Source organism: Neomonachus schauinslandi, chromosome 9, assembly GCF_002201575.2.
Source record: "Neomonachus schauinslandi chromosome 9, ASM220157v2, whole genome shotgun sequence".
Lineage (NCBI taxonomy): Eukaryota > Metazoa > Chordata > Mammalia > Carnivora > Phocidae > Neomonachus > Neomonachus schauinslandi.
This window is the reverse complement of record NC_058411.1, coordinates 23,911,139-23,933,029: the sequence shown is the minus strand read 5'-3', so window position 1 is coordinate 23,933,029 and position 21,891 is coordinate 23,911,139. Positions and strand designations below refer to the sequence as shown.

Genomic DNA, 21,891 nt, shown 5'->3' with positions numbered 1-21,891 from the left:
GAAAAATAGGGTGGGGGCAGGTAGTGAAGATGTTGGGCAGGACCTCAAAAGTACTGGGGAGTCATGAAGGGTGTTGAGGAGTGCAGTGATGTGATCCACCGCTCTGGTGGGTGAGAGGAAGCAGTGGAGACAGGTGAATGCTCTTTCCTTCCTCCCACCCCAGGCAACATATGAAGATGAGCCTGTGGTCCCAGTGGTGGGATGGCCCGGAGGAGGAAACTACCCCTTGGCTCAGCAGATGAGCCAGTGGAATGGTAGGAGAGGGTGCACCTTGGGAGCTCAGGCCTCCAAGTGCCTGTGTGGCCTCTGCTGATGGGGACAAAGACCTCCTTCTAAGAAGGTTGTGAGGGCCACACGAGTGCTGAGCACCGTGCCTGGCAGGTACTTCGTGCTCCAGTATGGTAGCAAGATTGTTGTTGTTTTCATTATCTTTGGGCTCTGTCCTTTCCTTCTTCCTCCTTTATCTCCTTGTGTTTATTGAATGCCCAACCTGGTGTACCAAGTGCTTTTTTCCATAATAAACCTGGGAGGCAGGTCTTAATGTCTTCATTCTTCTGATGAGGAATCAGAGATTCAGAGAGGGAAGGTAACTTGTCCAAGGTCACACAGCTCGTAGAGCTGGGATTGAAACCCAAGCCCCTCTGACTCCACTGTTTTTTAGTTTGTAAAAGGAGAGGTTGCGTCAGAGCGTAGGGCACTGCTGCTGGGAACATGGCTGGGAAGGGCTCAGCCACAGCGGGCCTTGGCCTCCTGGGAACTCAGGGAATGATGCTCCCGGAACCGTTGGGGCCTCAGGGTATGTGTGTGCAAGGTGGGGAGGCTGGGCAGGCACCAGGCCCCCCCGCCCCCTGCTCTGCCATCACTGGGGTTGCCTGGTGGGCTTTTCTGGAAGAGGTCTCCCTTTGGGGGTTGGGAAAGGATAAGAGAAGGACTGTTTTAATTCAGCCCTCCACTTTCCGGATGGCAGGGCACTCTGAGGGAGAGCAGTGGATGTCTTTCCCGAGGTCACTGGGCCAGTAGCACAACTTGGGGCTTCGGACTCTGCTCCAGTCACTGTTGCCTTCTAGGGTAGGCCTGGGAAGGTGTTGGGGTCGATCTCCTGCGCAGGAGGGAGGGAGAGATCTGCTTGCCCATCTCCTCCACTGGTGGTTGGGGTGGGGTGTGTCCCTAGACATCTAGCCAGGGATCCTCTGCCCACCGGGACCCTTGGGTGCAAAATCTTTGGCTCCAGTGAGCAGGGGGAGAGAGAGGAAGGGAGATCATCTCCAGCTCTTCCTGAACAGCCTAACGTGGATCAGGAAAGATGCCACAGGCCTCATACCTCCCCCTCCCCCACCAGGTTACCAGCATTTACTTATTGCCGCTGCCGTGGGATTTTCATTTCAGCAGCGCCCCCAAATCCATTAATCTCTTTGGATACAGTGAGTCCAGGGCTGCAGTGGTGTTTTATCAGAGGCAGCTTTGATTTTTCAAAGACAAGTGCAAACAAAGATGTGCTCTGCTGTAGTTGCCGGCTCTCAAGGCTGAGCGAGGTGCCTGGGAGGAGGGGCAGTGGGGCTGGAGGGAGGGGGCCTGCGGGGGCTGGGCCGGGGGCTGCCCTCCAAGAGCCCGGGTTCATCTGCTCCTGCCTCCCACCCTCTTTAAACGTCCTTGCAGATAAGGCCAGCGTTCCGGGCAGAGCAGACCCTTGGTGGACACCCTGTGAATTAATGGAGAATAAATCAGCCAGCCTCACGCCCTGGGTTAGCTTCTGGGAGGCAGGGCTGGGGCAGAGTGTTGGTTTTTTGTTTTCTGTGGACATGCAGGGTGGGGCAGGCCGATATCAGAGTGATTTGGGGAAAACAGTAACAGAAATAATAATAATTATAAGCAACTAATCTGTGCCAGACCCATGGCACATGTAATCTTCACTCCTTACAGCTGGCCTGCCAAGGGCTAGATGAGAGACCATAACCCCATGATTGGATGAGAAAGCTAAAGCTCAGAGAACAACTTGCCCAACCTCACACAGCTAGCGGGGGCAGAGCCAAGCATTTGAACACAGGTCTGTCGGATGCTCTTACTCCTCCACCTTCTCCATCCCCTCCCAGGGATCAGACTCCGGCTGCATTGGAACCAGCACCCCCCACCTCCCCCCCAGAGTGACGGCCACATCAGTAACTCCTTGAAGAAGGGAGTGCAGTGCTGACTAAGAACCTCTGCCCCCCACATGGGCCCTCACTGAATGCAGGCTTTCTTCCTTGAACTCATGTCAGGCATGTTTTTTTTTTTTCCATTTCATGCAAACACTGTTCCCCTTTTAGAGAGATGAGTAGACAAGCGGTGTGTGAGCCATACGGAGCACAGTGCCTGGGGTATGGGTGGCGCTCCAGATTGGTGGTTAGTTGATTATTGTTGTTTTCATGATTATTACCATCACTGGACCCTGTCCTTTCCTCCTTTACCTCCTTATATGGTTAGCGTTTACCAACTGCCCAACTGTGTGCCAGATGCTTTCTATACTGTAAGCTTAGGAGGGAGGGCTTAGTGCCTCTATTTGCAGGTGAGGAATTGGAGACCTAGAGAGGGGAGCTCCCAGATCCTGATGGTACACGTCCACCATTTTCATACGGATCTGCTATGTAATCTCTAGCCAGATAAAGATGCGAATCATTTCTAGCCCTCTGGCAGGCTTCCTCACCCACCCCCAGAGTTGCCTTTCTGACTGTCGCCAGAGATCACTTCCGCTCACTACTGAACTTCATATAAGCAGAATCCCACGGTGTAGTCTTTTGGGTCTGGCATCTGTCATCAGTCACCTGCGGGTCTTTTTCTGGAAGCTCTGTTCTCTTCCATTGGTCTATTGGTCCATCCTTCTAATAGTACCACACTGTCTTGATTACGTAAGTCCTCAGTCCCCCCCGGCCCTGGCTTCTGGGGTTTGTATGACCTGGGAGGCTCTTTGGTACTCTGGGATGTTGTCATTAAATACTGCTGCAGAGACCTCAGGCTGGGCAGTGGGCGGGTGTGGCCCGTGTGCCCTACTGTGCTGTCGCTGACCATCGGTTGGGAGAAGACAGGGGACAGGCCCGACTTTACAGAAACTAATCCGTATGTCTCTTACCAAGCAGCATCAGAGTTGCAGGCCTCACGGAACACTAGTGGGGCATGAGCGTGTGGGGGTGGGGGTGGGTGGGTGTGGGTGGTCGGGGGTTGGGAGTGGGGAAGGGGGAGGTTCAGGAGACTCCATGTGACTGACAGTTTCTAACAGACTTCTGAGGTTCTAAAGTCTCCTGAGGACTGTGGGACTCAGCAAGTCAGTCCCTGGAGTGAAGAAGCCCTCCTTAGGACAGGCTGACTGTGAGTGTCCTTGGGGAGGGAAGTATGGGACAGCCAGAAGTGACAAGGGGCAAATATCGCATCCCAAATCCTGGGTGATAGGGTGTTTAGTGGCATCTTGGCTGCCACAGGCGGGTGACTCAGCTTGAAGTCGGGGCTCAGGAAGTGGCTGTAAAAGGAGTCGCTTTCTAGGTGGGTGAGGAGGGTTCCAGATCCCTAGGCATGTGAGGACCTGAAGACCAGTCTAAGTAGCCAGTACCCAAAGAGTCAGGGAGAGAAATGCCTGCATTTTAGCCCCTGTTCTGCCAGTGGCTCGCTGTGTGACCTTGCACAAATCACCCCGCCTCTCTGGGCCTCAGTTTTCTTATTGAAGGCATTGGATTAGCTGGACTCTCAGGGTACGTCCTGCTTGGATATTTTACACAACAGTGATTCTTGGCTTGCTGGGAGCTAAGACTTCAACCATCTATTTCAGAATCTCCAAGGGGAGCTTATTTAATAATGCAGATTTCTGCTGCACCCCAGACTGACTCATCAGAATCTGGAGTGGAAAGGGTTGCAAGAATCTGTGTTTTAACAGACTCTTCAGGTGGCTCAGACACTGACTGGAGTCCAGGAACCACTGCCACAAGGCCAGCCTTCAGGAACGGGGCAGCGCTAGCCCAAGTGTGCTCACTCATCCAGGGAGCCTGAGGCCTGGGGGGGGGGGCAGCAGCCTTGGGGGGCCCTCTTTTGTTTGAGTCTCTGCACCCAGAAGCTGCATATTACCAAGGGCGTGCCCTGGTGATCATATTTGCCAGTCACATTAAGAGCTGGTGACAGTGACTGTCAATGATTTTATTAAAAGTAAAGGTCGAGCAGAAGCACGCTTTCCTAGGCTGGACGGAGCCTCCTCAAGCTGTAGGACGACTATTGATTGCAGACCTTTTATCGAAGGTTAATTGGATTTCAGTGAGTGTGTGTTTAAGACCCTGCCTGGGCTGAGGCCCAATTGAATTTGTGTGAAATTAGCTAGAGAGAAAGGTGACCAAGTTGGGAGTTTGGGGGAGGTGGGGATGGGGACTGGGGTCTGGTAGGCAGACACCTGCTGTCTGTGAAGAGTGGGGGTAGGTGCAGAGATGGGGAGCTTGCAAGAGATGCCTGGGGGCCAGCTAGGGGAAGAGGGCAGGGAGCTCCCAGGGGTCATTGGCTGGACTTTGATTCAGTCCTCTGTCTTTGGGATGGCCCTCTTGGTATGTGGTGTGGCCTCCAGAGCCTATCTTTTTACCTCTCCAGAAAGTAGATCTCGCCTTGAGTCAGAGTGGGGGTGGTGGTGGGGTGGGGATCAAGGGTTCAGATCATACTTTGAAAGCCTTCCCACGAATCCTCCTTTTTCAAGACCCCCAACTCTGGTTTTCAGTGGTGTCATTTGCTGAGCCTCTGTGGGCTTGGGGCAAACTTCAAGCTCCCCCCTTGCCAGCTTAGGGTCCCTCGTTGTCTTGCTGGCTAAGCCAGGTCTCAGTAGCTGTCTGTCCCGCGTTCCCCGCACCCCCCCCCCCCCCGGCAAAGGCAGTTTTGCTCACCTCTTTCTGTCTGCTCTCTCTGTTGTTGGGGGCTCTTTGTATTCGTTTCTTTTAGCCCTCTTCGTGGGGTCGGGAAGGGAGTGGGGTCGGGAAGGGAGTGGGGTCAGTGTCTAGGTTCAGTCTGCCACGGTTAGCCAGAAGCCCTTGCCATGCTTCTTCACTTCATCCATTCCAGGTCATTCTGGGAGCCACGGAAGGGTCTCAAATGTATCTTTCACAGATGTTTGTTGCGCACCTACTGTGTGCAGGCACTGCATGTAAGTGCTGTACCAGAGGGATGCACAGAGTGTGGCAGAAGGGGAGGCTGGGTGCTGTGGTGGGAGGGTTTCAAAGTTGGGGTGCCCTGGGGTTATGCCTGGCTCTACCATTTGTTGGCCAGGCTCCCTTGGGTAAGTTACTTAAACTCTGAGTGATTGTCCACATCTGTGTAGTTGGAGTCCCAATAATACTGACTTCACAGGGTCGTTGTGTAGACTGTAGGCTGTGAAGTTGTGTAAGATCATGTATTTAATTAATTCATTAATTTTATTTTTTTTTTAGATTATTTATTTATTTGAGAGAGAGAGCCCAAACAGGGGGGAGGGGCAGAGGGAGAGGGAGAAGCAGACTCCCCGCTGAGCAGGGAGCCTGATGCGGGATTCGATCCCAGGACCCTGGGATCATGACCTGAGCTGAAGGCAGACGCTTAACCGACTGAGCCACCCAGGAGGCCCTGTGTGAGATCATGTATAATTCATGATGTTGTTATTCACAGAGGCATGTCTTCCTGAGACTTTTTGCCCCCCTCCTTTCCACCTACGTCTGTTGTCGTGGGTACATAAACTTGGAAAATAAGCAGCGGTCATCGATTGAGCAAATGGTGACCCCCCCATCTGAAAGGCCATGCTGCAGTTAGGCCCCAGTCTCCCTGTGTTGAATGCCACACTTACTTTTCCTCAGCATTGTCTCCCACTTCATGGGCCTCTGGCTCTGTGGTAGAAAGTGCCCAGAGGACCAGGGGAGCGAAGCTGAAGAGGCATGAAGGATCCTGCTTACTGAAATCACTAGAAACAAAACCTCTCCTTCCATTGTCCTCATATAGAACTCCATTAACGTGTCAGACCAAATCTTGACAAGTGTGGGGATGTTCGAGAGATCTCGGTGCACGAGATGGGTTCTTGGAGATTTCTTTCCCCAACAGCAGGGGTGTTAGGAGTGGAGTCAGCCTTCCTGGACTCTGGTACTGGCTCTGCAACTTATGAACCAGACACTCTTTGGAAGCCCCAGCTGCCTGTTAAAAATTGGGGGGCAGGAGAAAACCCTATAGGATTGTTTGATGATTGAAACATGAAGTGTTTGGTGCAGTGGCCCCAAGACATGCTCAACACAAGTTGTTATTACATTGGAATTCCAGCCCTCAGGCCCCCTTGCCAGAAAGAGGAAATGTGTAGGGAAGAAACCCTTTCCACATTTCTTATATTGACCCAGATCAGGTGGGAGGATGTGGAAGTATTTCTCTGGAGTGCGTTGTTGCCCGAGGCAGGGGATATCAAGTGTCGACAGCTCTTCCTTCACTGTGTCTCCAGTACTCATGGCTCCTAGGACCCAATCCCTTTGGTCACTGAGACCCTGGTACTGGCTCTGCAACTTATGAACCAGTCACTCTTTGGAAGCCCCAGCTGCCTGTTAAAAATTGGGGGGCAGGAGAAAACCCTATAGGATTGTTTGATGATTGAAACATGAAGCGTTTGGTGCAGTGGCCAGGAGACCTGAGGAGGCCTTTTTGGCCTTGGGGATAGTCTACGTCCTGGCTCTCGGGTGATGTCCCACTGTAAGTCTAACCCAGAGAAGCTTTCGCCAAGCTCCAAAATTAGAGTAACCCCCCAGCTTCCTATAATTAACCCACTCACCACCTCTCCCAGCACTGTGTGCAGTTGAAGAGGTTCCCCACACCTTCACATTCAGGAATTTCATCTCCGGGCTGGCTAGTTCAAGATTGACCCTCTCCATGATTTGGCCTTGCTGGGCAGCAGCAAGTAATCTGAGGTTCATGTATTCCCAGGGAAGTTCCCGGGGGTGAGGTGAGGGCCGAGAGTAAAATCCTGGTCCTTCAGACTCTGGTGCTTCAAGAAGCCTGGCCATAAACTGATGGAAGAACAAGGAGAATTTGAATTATTAACATCTTTATACTTAACATCAGGCTACTTACATGATTATTAATATCCTGCAACACCAACCTCTTATTTCTTTGAGAGATCTTGGCCTTGTTTGCACGACACCCCCCAAGAACATAAATAGACTTTCCCTTGGGGGTGGGAATAAATTAATCCATGCAATTATAGAATAATTAAAGCACTTTCAGCCAATTCAAGTTTTGAGAAAAATCCAAAAATAACTCCTTGGTTTAAATATTATTTACTAAATTAATTTTTTACTCAACCTTTTTATAAATTCCCTTTTTTTTTTTTTTTTTTTTGTACCTCCTCCCTGTCAGGGAATAAAGGCATTGCGTATTTACTAAAGTCACTTACATGAATGGCACATTCTTTTTACACAGAACAAGGAAAAGACTTGTCACTGACTTTTTTCCTAAAAAGAGCTATACTGTGGCTTTAGTTAACAATGAGTTTTTTGGTTAGAGAAGCAGTCCTGGATTTCCCTCTGAGACTCTTTTCTCCAAATGGAATGCCTTCTTGGATGCCCTTTGGACCTTCAGAGGGTTTCACTTCAGCCCTTGCCTTCAGGCGGGAGCTTCCCTGTCCATGCAGAGGAAGGAGAGAGCAGGTGATTGACAGCTTGTTCACTGAACCCAGGCCACCTGGGTTTGGAGCCCGGTTTCACTCACTGCTAGCTGGGTGACCAAGCTTCTTTGCCTTTTTCTATTTCTTCCTTCAGCTGTCTACTGCAGAGGATGGCTGTGAGTCCATGGCAAGTGCCCAGAATGGTGCCTGCCCCAGAGTGTTGGCTAATACCATTCTAAAATGGTGGCATCCCCCTGTCTTGATGCAGATGCTACTGCTACTGTCACAGGGCAAGGGACAGCTTTAGAGGAATGGAACAGACATTTTCCCAAAGAAGACATGCAAGGAGCCAAGAGGTACATGAAGAGCTGCTCAGCATCACATATTGTCAGTGAAATACAAATCTAAACCCCAAGGAGATATCACCTCACCCCTGTTAGAATGGTCCTCAGGGAAGCTAAGAGAGAAAAGTGTTGGCGAGGATGTGGAAAAAAGAGAATGCTCATGCATTCTTGGTGGGAAGGCAAACTGATGCAGCCACTGTGGAAAGTAGTGTGAAGGTTCCTCCAAAAATTAGAAACGGTACTACCGTATGAGTCAGCAGTTCATTCTGGGTATATATCTGAAGGTAATGAAATCAGTATCTGGTAGAGATACATGCATCCCCATGTTCATTACAGTGTTTACAATTGTTTGCTCTTAATCACGAGACATAGCTAAACTATTATGGCAAGGGGGTGGGAAAGAGGGTTGTGTGCCCAGTGATGGCCTTGGGTTTCATCTGGGATTCTCGGGATCTCCGTGAGTAGGAGGGGGCTGGCTGCCTTCTCTGGGCAGATTGGTTCCCAGAAACTATTTACTGCAACTCTGACAGATGTGAAGAAAAATTACCCAAAATTTAGAAATTAAGGCCAAGAGTGTGCGGTGTATCCTTTCGAAGTCATTCTTGGGCATTGTTCAGGCAGCACACTGAGGGCTTTTTAATATCTAGGGGAATGTACTTGTGTTTGACTCTGCTATTGACAATTAATTAAGGGCTCAGACTGAAGTCATACGTCAACCTGTAGACCTTATCTGGTAGAGATGCAAATAATTTCTGCCCAGTAGAAAAGATAACCTCAAAGGTTATGATTTCCTTATTGCTCTGTAGGACAATAACCAGTTTTATATCTAATCCAGGAATCTTCGTCTCTTATTCCTGTTTAAATTCCCATAAATACACAGTCCCTCAAAATTCTCTGAACCAGCTCTCCCTTATTTGCTCCTTTATTGGTAAATTAAACAATCTTTGACATGTGTTCATTCTGTATTTTTATGAGTTATGTTTTTAACTTTTTGAAAATTACACTTTGATGAAAGTGATAATGGGTACATTTTTTCCCCCACATTTTAAATAATAAGCTACCACATTACAACACACACATTTGTGTGTCTTATATAGTAATATAAGTAATTTATAGTATATAGTATAGTATATAATATATAGCCTATATAGTATATAGTATAGTATATAATATATAGCCTATATAGTATGCAGTGTATAGTATAGTATATAATATATAGCCTATATAGTATTTAGTGTATAGTATAGTATGTAATATATAGCCTATATAGTATATAGTGTATAGTATAGTATATAATATATAGCCTATATAGTATATAGTATATAAAGTGCTTTCTCAGGTGTGGTCACGTTTTGACCTTGAATGTGGAGGTTACCTTGTGAGGAAGTAGAGCAGATGGAATTAATCCCACTTAACAGCTAAGGGAACTTAGACCCAGACTGAGAAGGGAGGTGACTTGTCCCCCAGATCAGGCATGTCCTAGGTGGCCATACCCAGATGGCACCAGAGTGAAGCTGGTGGCCTAGGCTGGTTTTCTGTCTTGTCTTTGCCTTCCATATCTATCTATGTTGGTGAAATCTGGTTAAAGTGAACAGCTCCCAAATTGTAAGACACCCAAGTAGGAGCAGCTGGATGGGGTGTTGAAATGGGGAGGGCCACTTGATGGCTTTGCTTGTGTATATATGAGCTATAATTGGCAGCCCCTCTTCCTCCTCTAGCAGCAGCTCACTCCTTGTGGGCAAGGGCTCCCCCATCCTGAGTCCCCAGACCCTTAGGGGTCATCTTTCAATATAGTAATGGGGGCCCAGAGCGATTAGCAATATTTCAGAAAGCTCAGAGGATATCATATATCTCCCCATGACAGGTCTGCCCAGACTAAATGAAATGTCATTTCTCTGCTGTTGGCTGGCATTCTGTCAGCTCAGTCTGGCTGTACTGCTTATCTTGGGCTGATCAGGAGCCCTGATTGGACCTTATATGCGTCCTTGACAAATAAAAATGAATTATTACTTAATAAATGCAATTGGTTTGGCAAATGCAGCCTTTCAGAGCATGGCTCCATGGAGCTCCAAAGAGCCTAACAAAAGGGCTTCTCAAAAGGGGACTTGCTGGCTCAGCCAGGACGAACTCTAGCTGGGCCCCTCTCCGAGGAAACAGAAAATGGTGGCCCTAGGGCAGCTGACATCTCAGCCTGAGGCTGAGAACTCGACCTGGGGTGAGGTCCTCCAAGTGCCCGCAGAGTACTGGGCATTCATTTCACCTAGTGCAACATCGGATAGGTGTCAGGACTCAGACAACCTCTTTCCTAAAGCTGAGAGAAGCAACTTGTTAAGGTCACACTGTTCACTTGGGAAGTGGAGAGGTTGGCGTGAGCCTGTAGGTAGCGTGGCTGCTAGGAGGCCATGGGGTCATACCTAGCTTGAATCTTGGCTCTGCCTGTCGGTAGCCCTGTGGCTCTGTGTAAGTTGAACCTCGAGGAATCACAGCTCCTTATCTGCAAAATGGGGATCATAATTGTACCTACTTTTAAAGCCGACATGAGGATATCAGCTATTGCTATAGTAGGGTTATTCTTGAAGATTTATTTTGGGACCAATTATAACTGATTGGGATTCAGAAGAGATTCATGGGGTTCGGATAAGCATCAAGACAGGAACCACAGCATCTCAAAAAAGCACAGACAAGGGTCTCATTCATATTGAAGGTAGAGTCCTATATTCACATGTTTGGCCTGTTATAGGTAAGTGGATGCATCATAGAGCCAGTTGATGGTATGTAAATTACACCTCAATAAAGCCATTTAACAAAATAGAACCAGTCTCTGCCATCTTGGGAGCTTAAAATAGTGGGCTACATGGTCATTAATCAAATAATGATACAAATAATGTGCTAGTACCATGAAAGAAAAGTACAGAGTTTGTGGCAGGAGAACCTCACCTAGGCCAGGAGGTCAAGGAAGGCTTCTCCAGAGAGGTGATGCTGAGCTGGGATGGGAAGGAAGAGAGGGGTGAACTAGGTGAAGGGGAGATGGGAGGAAGGCTCTTGGCAGAGGGACAATCATGTGCAAAGGCCCTGAGGTAGGAAAGCACAGGGCCATTGAAGAAAGAAAGCAGAGGTGGCTTTAGTATCACTGTGGCATGAGATGAGATGAGGGAGGGAGGCTGGGCCTGGTTGTGCAGGGCTTTGTAGGCCAAGCAAAGACCCTACTTCTGTGTTCTCCCACCATCCATGGGACCCAGCTCCTCTCCTCTGGCTGGGATATGTTTGCTAGTGACCATGGGGTCCATCAGGGACTGAGAGCCGTGTCAAGGGCAGAGTGGGTCCTGGGGATCAGCTTTGTGAATTGAGCATCTCTTTGTCCTCTGGAAACCCATTGGCAGACCATCTGTGGGCCCAGGTCTGGCACTATTCAGCAGCTGTTCCCTAGTTGGGAAGAGGCTTTTAGCTTTAATTAAAAGGGAGTAGAGATAAGAAGACCGCCTTGGCAGGGAGGGCAGCAGTGACAGGATGATTTAAATGGCCTCTCCAGTGTCATTTCTTCTGTGCAGACCTCATAAATCAGATTAACACTGGGCTCTGGTGGGGAGGTGCGAAGGGAAAGGGGCCTGAGAGAGAGGGGAGCAGGGCTTGTGACTCTGGGTCCTCCTGGGACTGTCTTGGAGCTGGTGGGACAGCCCTAGGGGGTGCCAGGGTCACGTATCCCTCACCCACAGCCATCCAGCTTTGCTCTTGGGAGAAGGGGAAGTTGGGATGACCCCACTCCCACCCCAGCTTTCCAGCCCATCTTCGGCTTTGGGGAGAAAATGAAGAGATTGAGAGAATAGGGAAGAGAAGGATTGGGAAAGAGTGGAGGTCAGGGGTTGGGGTGGTAGTTACAGCCTTCGGAAATGCTAGAAGCAGTGGTTCTACCTTGCTGTGTACTACGATCACCTTGGGAACTTGACAACAAATGCTGATGTCTGGGGCCCACCTCTAACACTTCTGAGTTCTAGGTGATTCTACATGCCGCTGAAGTTGAGGAGAACAGGGTTAGAACTGAACTTCTGTCTTAAACTCAAGAACTATATGATCCCAGGCCATCACTCCTACTATGACTGCCCAAGCCCACCCAGTGCCTCTGGCCTGCCTCTTGAAAGTGACTGGATTCAGGGGCCAGAGTCGAAGTCTCCAAGACAGGTGTTAAGGTGGCATAACTCCCACCCACATCCCTTCTCTTTCAGATCTCATGCCACCTGGGCAAGATGTACAGCGAGATGATCTTTGTCAATGGCTTCGTGCACTGTGACCCGCACCCCGGCAACGTGCTGGTACGGAAGCGCCCAGACACAGGGAAGGCGGAGATCGTCCTGCTGGACCACGGGCTCTACCAGGTAGGAGAGGCTGTTCCCACCCAGCCAGCCCAGGGGCTCTGGGCCTGCCTGGGATCAGAGCTCACTCCACTCCCCGATCGGCCTCACACATGGGAAGCAGATAGCCAGGATGGATGGAGAGGCCCTGCCCTGCCCCTGGAGTCGTCATTTTGTGCAAGTCCCATCATACGAGCTCTCTCCAGTCAAATGAGGTTGGTAACACCTCCTTCACGGGCTGCTGTGGGGAGTAGATGGGGATGTGCCTGGGTCTGTGCAGGTGCTTTGTCAGCTGTGAACACTGTACTTCCCCGGGAAGCCCACGTCAGCCCACTGGGAAGTAAGCTGCCCCTTGCTGAGCGGGGACTTCAGGGGAAGGGGGCCACTCAGCCCCAGGGAGGAGGTAATATGCAGTGAGAAAGGGGACCCGAGGCTGGATGGGCCCAGCCTCTGTCCTCTGGAACTTGAGACTCATCTGGTTCAGATGAGCCAGGAGCTTCTGCTTGGAAGTTGCAAAGTTCACTGCCAATGCCAGAATCCAGGGTCTATCCTGAGTCCACGGCAGAGGGTTCTGGAGAGGTTTCCTCAATGGTCTCCTGCTCCTCCTCTCAGGGTCCTGATCTCACCTCCCAAAACCTTGGCCTCCTTTGAAAGGCTCAGTGAGGGCGCCTGGGTGGCTCAGTTGGTTAAGCAACTGCCTTCGGCTCAGGTCATGATCCTGGAGTCCCGGGATCGAGTCTCGCATCGGGCTCCCTGCTCAGCGAGGAGCCTGCTTCTCCCTCTGACCCTCCCCCCTCTCATGTACTCTCTCTCATTCTCGCTCTCTCAAATGAATAAATAGATCTTTAAAAAAAAAAAAAAAGAAAGGCTCAGTGACTTTGGGTACATTAGTTTAAGGTAGGCTAGCTGCTGTCACACAACCCCACATGCATGATGGCCCAGACACAACAGATGTCTAATTGCTCGTTCACGTACCTGTCCCGGGTAGGTGGAGGCGTCTGAAGGCAGGGCCTGACCGAGGCTCTGCCCCCCAGGCTTCCCTGGGGGTGGTCTCCTCATCCTCCAGCAGTGGGGGTGAGGGCTTGGAGGAGCATGCATGGGAAGGTTTTCAGGAGCTGGACGTGGAGCTTCTGCCACATTGCATCAGTCAGAGCTCAGGCAGAGGGCTGCATCTAACTAGGAGGGAGGCAGGGAATGTGATTTTGGTGGGCAATTAGTGACCTCCGCCACTCAGGACCAAGGCTGGCCAGATGGTAGCTTTCACATTGGACCCTTGGGGATGGCTGAACTTTGGGGGAGAGGCGGATGATGCACAGGAGCTCCAGTCTTCATCAGTCCCCCTTCGCAGTGTCCACCAGCCAGGGGCTAGGTCTTCCGTGGGGAAAGGAGGCTCAGGTCCTGCCACATGGTCCCCCACCGCAGGTGCTCACAGACGAGTTCCGCCTGGATTACTGCCACCTCTGGCAGTCGCTGATCTGGACTGACATGGAGAAGGTGAAGAAGTACAGCCAGCGCCTGGGAGCCGGGGAGCTCTACCCCTTGTTTGCCTGCATGCTGACCGCCCGGTCTTGGGACTCAGTCAACAAGGGCATTGGCCAAGCTTCGGTCACTGCCACAGAGGTAGGTGGTCCCCTCCTGGCCTTGCCTTCTCCTGAATGTGGGGGGTGGGGCCACGGGTGGCCTTTGGACCCCTTCCAGCCCAGGGTCTGGGGTTCTGGGCTAGTGGGCTGTGTCCTTAAACTAATGTACCCAATGTCACTGAGCCTTTCAAAGGAGGCCAAGATTTTGGGAGGTGAGATCAGGAATCTGAGAGGAGGAGCAGGAGACCATTGGGGAAACCTCTCCATGATCTCCATGGGCAGCATTGGCGATGTCCTGGGGGAGAAGCATCCCTGGAGGCAAGGAAGGAGAGAGAACAGTGTCTCACTGTGTCTCTCCTGGCCTCATCAACCTGCTCACGGTAACCGTGTAATCCACACTGCTGTGCCTTTTGCTCCAACCCACTCACGCAAGATTTCAGGCTTCCACCAAGTTCTCCTCCAGGACTTTCGGGAATCCCCAGGGACTGTTTCATCAGTAAGTCTGGTTCCACTTGTGCCCCTTGCAAGCTTCCTATATGCCTCCCTACGGGGGGGGTGGGGGCACCTCAATTCCTCATGCAGCACTGAGGCAGGTCTGAGCACACACAGGTCCCATTGTCCTCCCTGAGTGTGTGGCTGTTAAAACTGCTTTTTTGGGTCTCTCTTTGTTGTTCATTTCTCCATTGGATCTAGACGAGAATCCCATGGAGCCTGGGCTGAGACTGGTCCTAGCAGCCCCTCCTCCTTGTACTCCTAGCCACCTCCTTCCCAGACTCCTCATTCTCTCATGGAATTGGCTTCTGTCTTCCCAGTCCATCAGTTGGCCAGACCCGTGCAGACTTGCCAATAGCCAGCTTGGACTCTGCCGAGGACCAGCTTGGACTCCGCCGAGGTCCCTGCTCACCACAAGGGACTCCACCAAGGTCCCTGCTCACCACAAGGGACAGGTCCCACTTGTGCAGCCAGACAGACCTTGGGTGGTTCTCGTCCCCTCTCAGAGCCTCATGGTCCTCCCCTGGAAGCTGCCTTATGATGAGGGCCTTTAGGAATGGCTGGATGGAATCTTAAACGATGTCACCAAAGAGGCTACCTCTTGCCATCTCTTGGCTCTGCTTTCCTGCAAATTGACCTCATTCTCCAGTAAGCTTGGTGGCAATGATGACCGCCAGCAGCCCCAGGCTTGCATGGCTTTAAAGAGAGACCACCTCCCTCCTTCGTAAAATAGGGATGATAATTTCTGTTTTATTGATAATGTGTGGAAAGTGCCTCCCCATGGTTCCTGAAACTTGTTCATCGAACAAACATTCGTTTTTGCTGGAACTGAGACTAGGTGCTGGGGATCCAATGATGAGCAGACAGGCCTTCCGTGTGATCTGCTTTGTGGTTGAGGGAGACAGACAGTAGACAAGTGAGCAAACAGGTAAATGGAATACTTGCAGGTTGCAGATACTGGAGGCAACAGGCAGGGTGAGTAATGGGGGTGCTGTAGATTGGGTGCTCAGAGATCTTGCTGAGCATTCTGGAGGACAAGGAAGGCAGCACAGGCAGAGCTTGGAGAGAGCATTCCAGGCAGAGGGAACGCGATGCGCCAGGGCAGGGAGAGAAAGTGTTGGCACGGTCTGGAGTGTGGCGAGGTGGGTGCTGGAATGAGAAGAATTTGGGGTGCTGGGCAGAGGGAGATTCACATGGGGCCTCATAAGCCATGGGAAGAAGTTTGGATTAGTTCTCAGTATAAAGCAAAGCCTTTGACAGGTTTCAAGCAGGAGAAGAATGTGCTCAGAGTTGTTATTTTATTTATTTATTTTTTTAAAGATTTTTATTTATTTATTTGACAGAGAGAGATAGCGAGAGCAGGAACACAAGCAGGGGGAGTGGGAGAGGGAGAAACAGGCCTCCCGCGGAGCGGGGAGCCCGATGCGGGGCTCGATCCCAGGACCCTGGGATCATGACCTGAGCTGAAGGCAGACGCTTAACGACTGAGCCACCCAGGCGCCCCTGGAGTTGTTATTTTAAGTATCTGGAGGGAACAAGATGAGCAATGGGGCAGTTGGTCAGGAGGCTGGGAGGTGATGGGGGCGCAGACCACGCTAAAGGCAGTGGAGGTGGAGGGAAGCAGAAGAGCCAAGGTGAACTTTGGATGTAAGACTGAGAGGCCTTTCTGTCGACTTGGGTGTGGAGAGGAGGCAGAGGGAGGAGTCAAAGTTGCAACACAGTTTTTGGGGGTAAGTTATAGGGTAGGGGGAGCTACTTCCTGATATAGGGAAGACTTTGGGAAGGACCTAGTTTGGGGTCGGGAGGCAGAAGTTAGAGCATTCACATAGAGGCGTCGTGGGCAGTCAAGCTTGGAGCTCAAAGATATAAATTTGGGAGATTTCAGTGTGTACATGGTATTTAAAGCCTCAGGGATGGACAAGATCGTATGGTGCACAGTAGGTAGGTACTTCGTATATGATATGTGTTTTCATTAACCGAGTTAGAATTTTATTTTGCATTCTTATTCACTTATAAAGACCCAGCATAAATGCTGCTGTCTTAGTCTGCCAGGGTTGCTGTAATAGAATACCAATGACGAGGTGGCTTGTACAACAGAAATCTATTTTCTCACAGTTCTGGAGGCTGGAATCCAAGATCAAGTTACCGGCAGGTTGATTTCTGGTGCAGCCTCTCTCCCTGACTTGCAGATGGCTGCCTTCTTGCTGTGTCCTCACATGGCCTTTCTTCTGTGTGGACACACTCCCGATGTCTCTTCCTCTCCTCCTAAGGACATCAGTCCTGTTGGGTTAGGGCCCCACCTTTATGAAGTCACTTAACTTTGATTACCCCTTTAGAGGCACACTGGGGTTAGGCCTGCAACATAGTGATTTGGGAGGGACACAGTTTGGTCCATAGGCCAGCCAGGAAGCCTCTCCTCATCACCTTTGCCAAAAGTGGCCCCTTAACACTTGTATCACTCATGTGCATGCACCGTCAACTCTCTCGAAGAGTAGCCTTTTGCGTACTTGTATGAATTCTCCAACTAGCTGGTGAGTACCTGGAAGGCAAGGATCCTGTCTTGTACATCTTTTTATAAGGTCCTTGGACCACATCTAATAGAGGGATATTCAAGTAGGTTCTGGAGACATGGACTCTAGTTGCTCACTTTGGACAAAAAGCCCTGATGTCCAGAGGTGGGAATTAGGGGCCTTTTCTTCTCATGTATTGTTTCTTAAAAACAGGAACACCTTTCCCAGAAGTCTCCCAACAGATCCCCCTTGGTCTCATTGACCAGAATTGTGTCTCATGTCCATGCCTGAGCCAATCACTTGGCAGAGGCCTTGTGCTCAGAGCTGACAATGGCTGAGATCAATCAAGATCCCCCCTGGGGCTAGGGAGGGGCTCTGCCTCCCTGAAGAGCACAGCCCCAAGGGGTCAAGTGAACAAAATGCTGCTCTTTTGACAAAGGAGAGTGGGGAATGGCTGTTGGGTAGGCATCTAACGGGGTCTACTGTAGATAGCCACCATCAGGCTAGTCCAAGCTTGAAGAGATAGCCCCTAGAGGGAGTCTGGGTGGGTGCAGGTGCCTTTATTTGCTCGAGAGGAGCTGAGAGGGACTGTCTCCAGGCCAGTCCCAACTTTGCTGAGGGGGAATCCCTGTGGTGAGCAAGACCTTGATCTGGCCTTAGCCCTCAGGCAGGATGACCCACAGCTGTGGGGGGAGGCAGTGGGGAGACAGCCAGCCTCAGTGCCTGGCTTCGTTTTGAGATGTTCCAGTCTGATAGCTCCTGCCTGAGGGACATTTCGAGTTTCACAGCCACTCAGTTATCAGCAGCACACACATGTTCCGGAAGGGGCTGAGAGTCCTGCTTGTGCACAGAAGGCGGCCATGTGGGGAAGCCTTTGGCAGCACAGCCAGGCCCCTCCTTGTGACTTCGATTAGCACCAAGCGTCTCCCCATTCCTTATCTCTGCTGACCCTTTTGGTCCAGCTGGGATGTGGGCACGGAGGGTATGAGCATTTCCAGTTTTGAGATGAGGGCACTGGGTTAGAAGAGATGAAAGGACTTACCCAGGGTCACAGTCCTGCTGGGAGGTGAGAGGCAGTAGGGCCTGGTGGTGAGGGCATGGGCTCGGGAGCTGGATTTAGGGCTTCAAATCCTGACTCACCACTTACTAGCTGTGGCCCCTGTGCGGGGTGCCTAACTTCTCAGTGCCTCGGTTTCCTCCTCTCAAATGGGGGTGATACACTTGCCTGATAGGGTTGTCGTGAGGATCAAATGAGTTAATGCCTACAAGCATTTTCTCTGGGGACTGAGAAGAGGTCAGAAGTGTACTGTTGTGCTCAGGGCTCTGGCTGGGGGCCGTTGTTTGCCCAGAGCGATGCAGAGTTTAGGGACAGGGAAGGGCGGGAGGCCAGACTTCACACTCAGACACCAGGGTAGGGTAAGGGCTAGCCCTGGCTCCTGCTCTTGGGGCTTTGGGACCTCCAGCGCTGGGCCGGCTGAGACTGGCTCAGCATGGAGGACTGTGATGGGCAGTGGCTGTATGGGCAGCAGGGGCTCTGGGTAGGTCTGGTGGGCTGCAGCGGCAGGCAGGATATAGAGCAGGACTTTGGAGTTGGGTTGGGGTCAGAAGCTCAGATCTATGAAGTGCACCAGCCTGAGCTTGGCTGAAGGGATGGGGGACATGACTCAGAAGGTACCGGCTTCCAGGGCTCCTTCCAAGCCTGGCCTGAAATTGGTGGCAAGTGGGAAAAAGCCTTGGGGAGTAACACACAGGTGAACCCCTGGGCTGAGAGGCTGGCGAAGTCCAGCCTCATCTAGGGATTGGTGAGGAAGGAGACTACCTGCCCCAGTCAGTACGGGCTTATAGGCTTGGAGGATGGGTATTGGTGACCTGTGGGAAGCCAGGGATGGCAGAGGCCCCTGCTGATGTGTTCTTGTACTGCGTCCAATGCTTGGCCAGAAGTTGGGGTGTGATGTCTCTTCCACGTCTGTCGGACTACGAAGCCCCTTGTGTTGAGCTTCCCCCTGGGGAGGTTCCTAGTGGTGCTGAGGCAGCCATGCTAGGAGCTCCCTCCTGGAGCTTCCTTGCAGCCCCTCAGCCACCAGCTGCCCTGACACCTCCCACCCTGGGCCCCACTCTCCACCCCAGCTCCGCATGTCTGTCTCCCTGTTGCTGCTTCAGGACGCAGAGATCCGCAACAATGCAGCCAGCTACCTCCCCCAGATCAGCCAGCTCCTCAACCATGTGCCTCGCCAGATGCTGCTCATCTTCAAGACCAACGACCTGCTCCGTGGCATTGAGGTCGCCCTGGGCACCCGTGCCAGGGCCAGCTCCTTCCTCAGCATGTCACGTTGCTGCATCAGAGCGCTGGCTGCGTGAGTGCGGGCTCCAGCCTCTCCTCCCCTCCCAGCTCTCTGGCCTGCCCCACGGCGGGGGGGGGCGGGGGGGGGCGTGTACTGTTCGCCTCCACTTTCTCCCACCAGTCCCCAGGGCCCTGCCTGAGCTCCCCAGTCTCCAGCTCTCCCTGGAGGAAGAGTTTGGGGCAGGAAATGACTCCAGCGAATTCCCCGGTTCTGGGCGGTTTGTTTGAGTGGTCCAGAGAGCCACCTGTACTTTGTCAAACTGGTGGGTTCTAGGACATCACCCTCCTAGTTAAGCTTTCCAGGTGATTCTTACCCTCAGTAAATTTTGAAATGTTTTCTGAGAGTCTCAGTCCCATCCAAGTGTCCCCTGGACTTGAAATCAGGACACCCTGATGTGCATCCCATCTCTAACTGGTCCCAGGACCTGTCTTCCCAGCATTGGCTAGGCAGCAAGGCCAGTGTTCTTTCCCTGCAGGTGTGTCCATGACTCGGGAGTGTCACCAGCAGGCTCACTGGGGATCTCAGATCTTTATAGATGCCTCAGTACCCTTGGAGTGTTGGTGAAGGGAGGGAAGGTGCTTCCTCAGGGAGATATTGCTAGAGAAGTGAGGGTTCTAGGCCCTTCTTCATGAGTGTGCAGATACATGGGAAGAGCCATGCTCTGGCTGAATTTTCTCACCTGAGAGGGGAACCCAAGACTGGGGTCAACTCCCATCCATCCTATGCAGGGAGTGGGTCATTCTGGCAAGGTGTCTGGTGAAGGGAGCATTGGGCAAATACATCATGCACCCATGATCAGATATTGAATTAGATTATAGCAAAATAGACTGCACACAGAGAGGGCTGAACATGATTTATTCTTCCTTTGAACGTTCTGGAAACGAAGTCTTGATTTGCATCCTGTCCTTTTGTTAGTGAAGAAGGGATTGAGCTGTGGGCTGACTCCATACTGGGCTCAGCCTCTCAGGACCACCTGACCTAGTTTCCAGGTGATTTAGCCTCAGAAAGTTTGGGAAAGCTTTTATATTTGAGTTTGGGAGGTTCAGGATTGGCATGTATTTACTAAACATATGGAAAAAGGGAAACATGGGAATGTTCTACCCAGTGGGTCCACTAGGCCTTTGATGCCCGATGAAACAACTGCTTTTGTTTACCCCACTTATCTGGAAAGCTCCTGTAGAGTAGTTGAGTTCTTCTAGTCCCTGGGTGGGCAGTGTCATGATCATGTAACCAGGAGTCATCCACCGGGGCGGGGGTATGGTGAGTAGGCTAAGCCACGACCTTCCATTGTTCTAAGTGATAATGAGCCTTCTTGCCCATTTCTCTCTGGTTCTCTCCTTCCTTCTTGTCCTTCCTGCAGGCACAAGAAGAAGAACACCTGCTCGTTCTTCAGAAGGACCCAGATCTCTTTCAGAGAGGCCTTCAGCTTATGGCAAATCAACCTTCATGAACTCATTCTGTGTGTGAAGGAGTTGAGGTTGGCCACCTGGGTCTTGGCCCTGCTTCGCCGGCTGTTGCCCACTTCATACTGAGCGGACTTGCTGTCCCCTTTCCCTTTCCAGGGTGACTCTGTGGTGGGCAAGTGGACTTTCCACTCCTCACTCTTTTGTCATGTCCCCAGCCAGGTACCCTGTTTCTGTCACATGGTAACCTGGAGCCCCACAGTCATTGTCCATGGCACCATTACACTCCGCCTCCAGAATCCCTCTCCTACACTGTAGGCCTTGTCTCATAGGCTATGCAAGCTGTCCTATGCAAGAGGTTGCTCTCCTTATCCAGGGAGACGGCATAAACAGTCTGTTTCCCACTCCTGGTGGGCGCCACTGGGCTGGATATCCCCTGGTGGGCGCCATTGAGCTGCAGGTCCCCATACTTCCGGTAATCATTCCTACTGTCAGGATGGACCACGAATCCCACTGACTTCCTACATGAATTTCTACATTTAACTTGTGGGAAGTTGGATTTTGTTGGAAGAGAGCACAGTTTCTGAGTTGCTCGGAGCAGATTCCCTCTCCTTGCCCTGTCATTCCCAGAGGTGTTGCATCTGAGCAAGGTGACTTGGCATCCGAGGCATGAGTTCACGGCTGTCCTGGTGACCCCTTTGGTGTTTTATGTACTGCATTTCAATAAAAACCCCTTTAGGGTCGCAGGGAAGGGCTTTGTTTGTGGGATTTTTATTCTAGATTGGGAGCGAATCCACACTGGCTGTTAGGTAAGAGTGGACCTGGATGCCGTGGGCCACTGTGTTCTACTTGTCATCTTGCCCCTGTCATCCTTCCAGCCTTTCCCTGTGTGACCACTTCCTGCCCCTTGTAGGTGTTTCTTCCTTTCCAGGACTGAGACTGTGGTTGGAGGAGTTAAGAAGCCCAAGGCCAGGAACTCAGAGGCTCTGCTGAAGCCTCTGACTTGGGTTTCCCTGCGTTCTCACCACGTTCCCTGTGAGTGGGCACCTGCTTTGTTCTACTCATTGCTTCCTGACTTAGCCCTTTGGTTCGTCATTTGATGCCCGTCCTGGAGACTGTAGTGTAAGCCTCAGCCACTGTGGCTAGGGTTCCACTCTGAAACCTCCCTGTCACCTATCTGGACTCCATGTTTCCACCTCTTGCCCACCTGCCAGAGTGGCCCTGCCCCCACTCAGTCATCCGCTCCTGTTTCTGGGACCTCCCCGAACTCCTGC

The 21,891-nt window shown here is 51.4% G+C and overlaps 1 protein-coding gene across 1 annotated transcript in view; it reads left to right on the top strand.

The window, feature by feature from the left end:
• Positions 1–21,008, top strand: part of ADCK1 (aarF domain containing kinase 1) — a 115,878-nt gene extending 94,870 nt beyond the window's left edge. The window contains exons 8-11 of the mRNA XM_021679913.2: positions 12,165–12,314; positions 13,713–13,910; positions 19,033–19,226; positions 20,575–21,008. Coding sequence (XP_021535588.2) covers positions 12,165–12,314; positions 13,713–13,910; positions 19,033–19,226; positions 20,575–20,746 — 714 coding nt within the window. The 3' untranslated portion in view covers positions 20,747–21,008. The remainder of the gene's footprint in view (positions 1–12,164; positions 12,315–13,712; positions 13,911–19,032; positions 19,227–20,574) is intronic.
• The last annotated feature ends 883 nt before the right edge of the window (positions 21,009–21,891 follow it).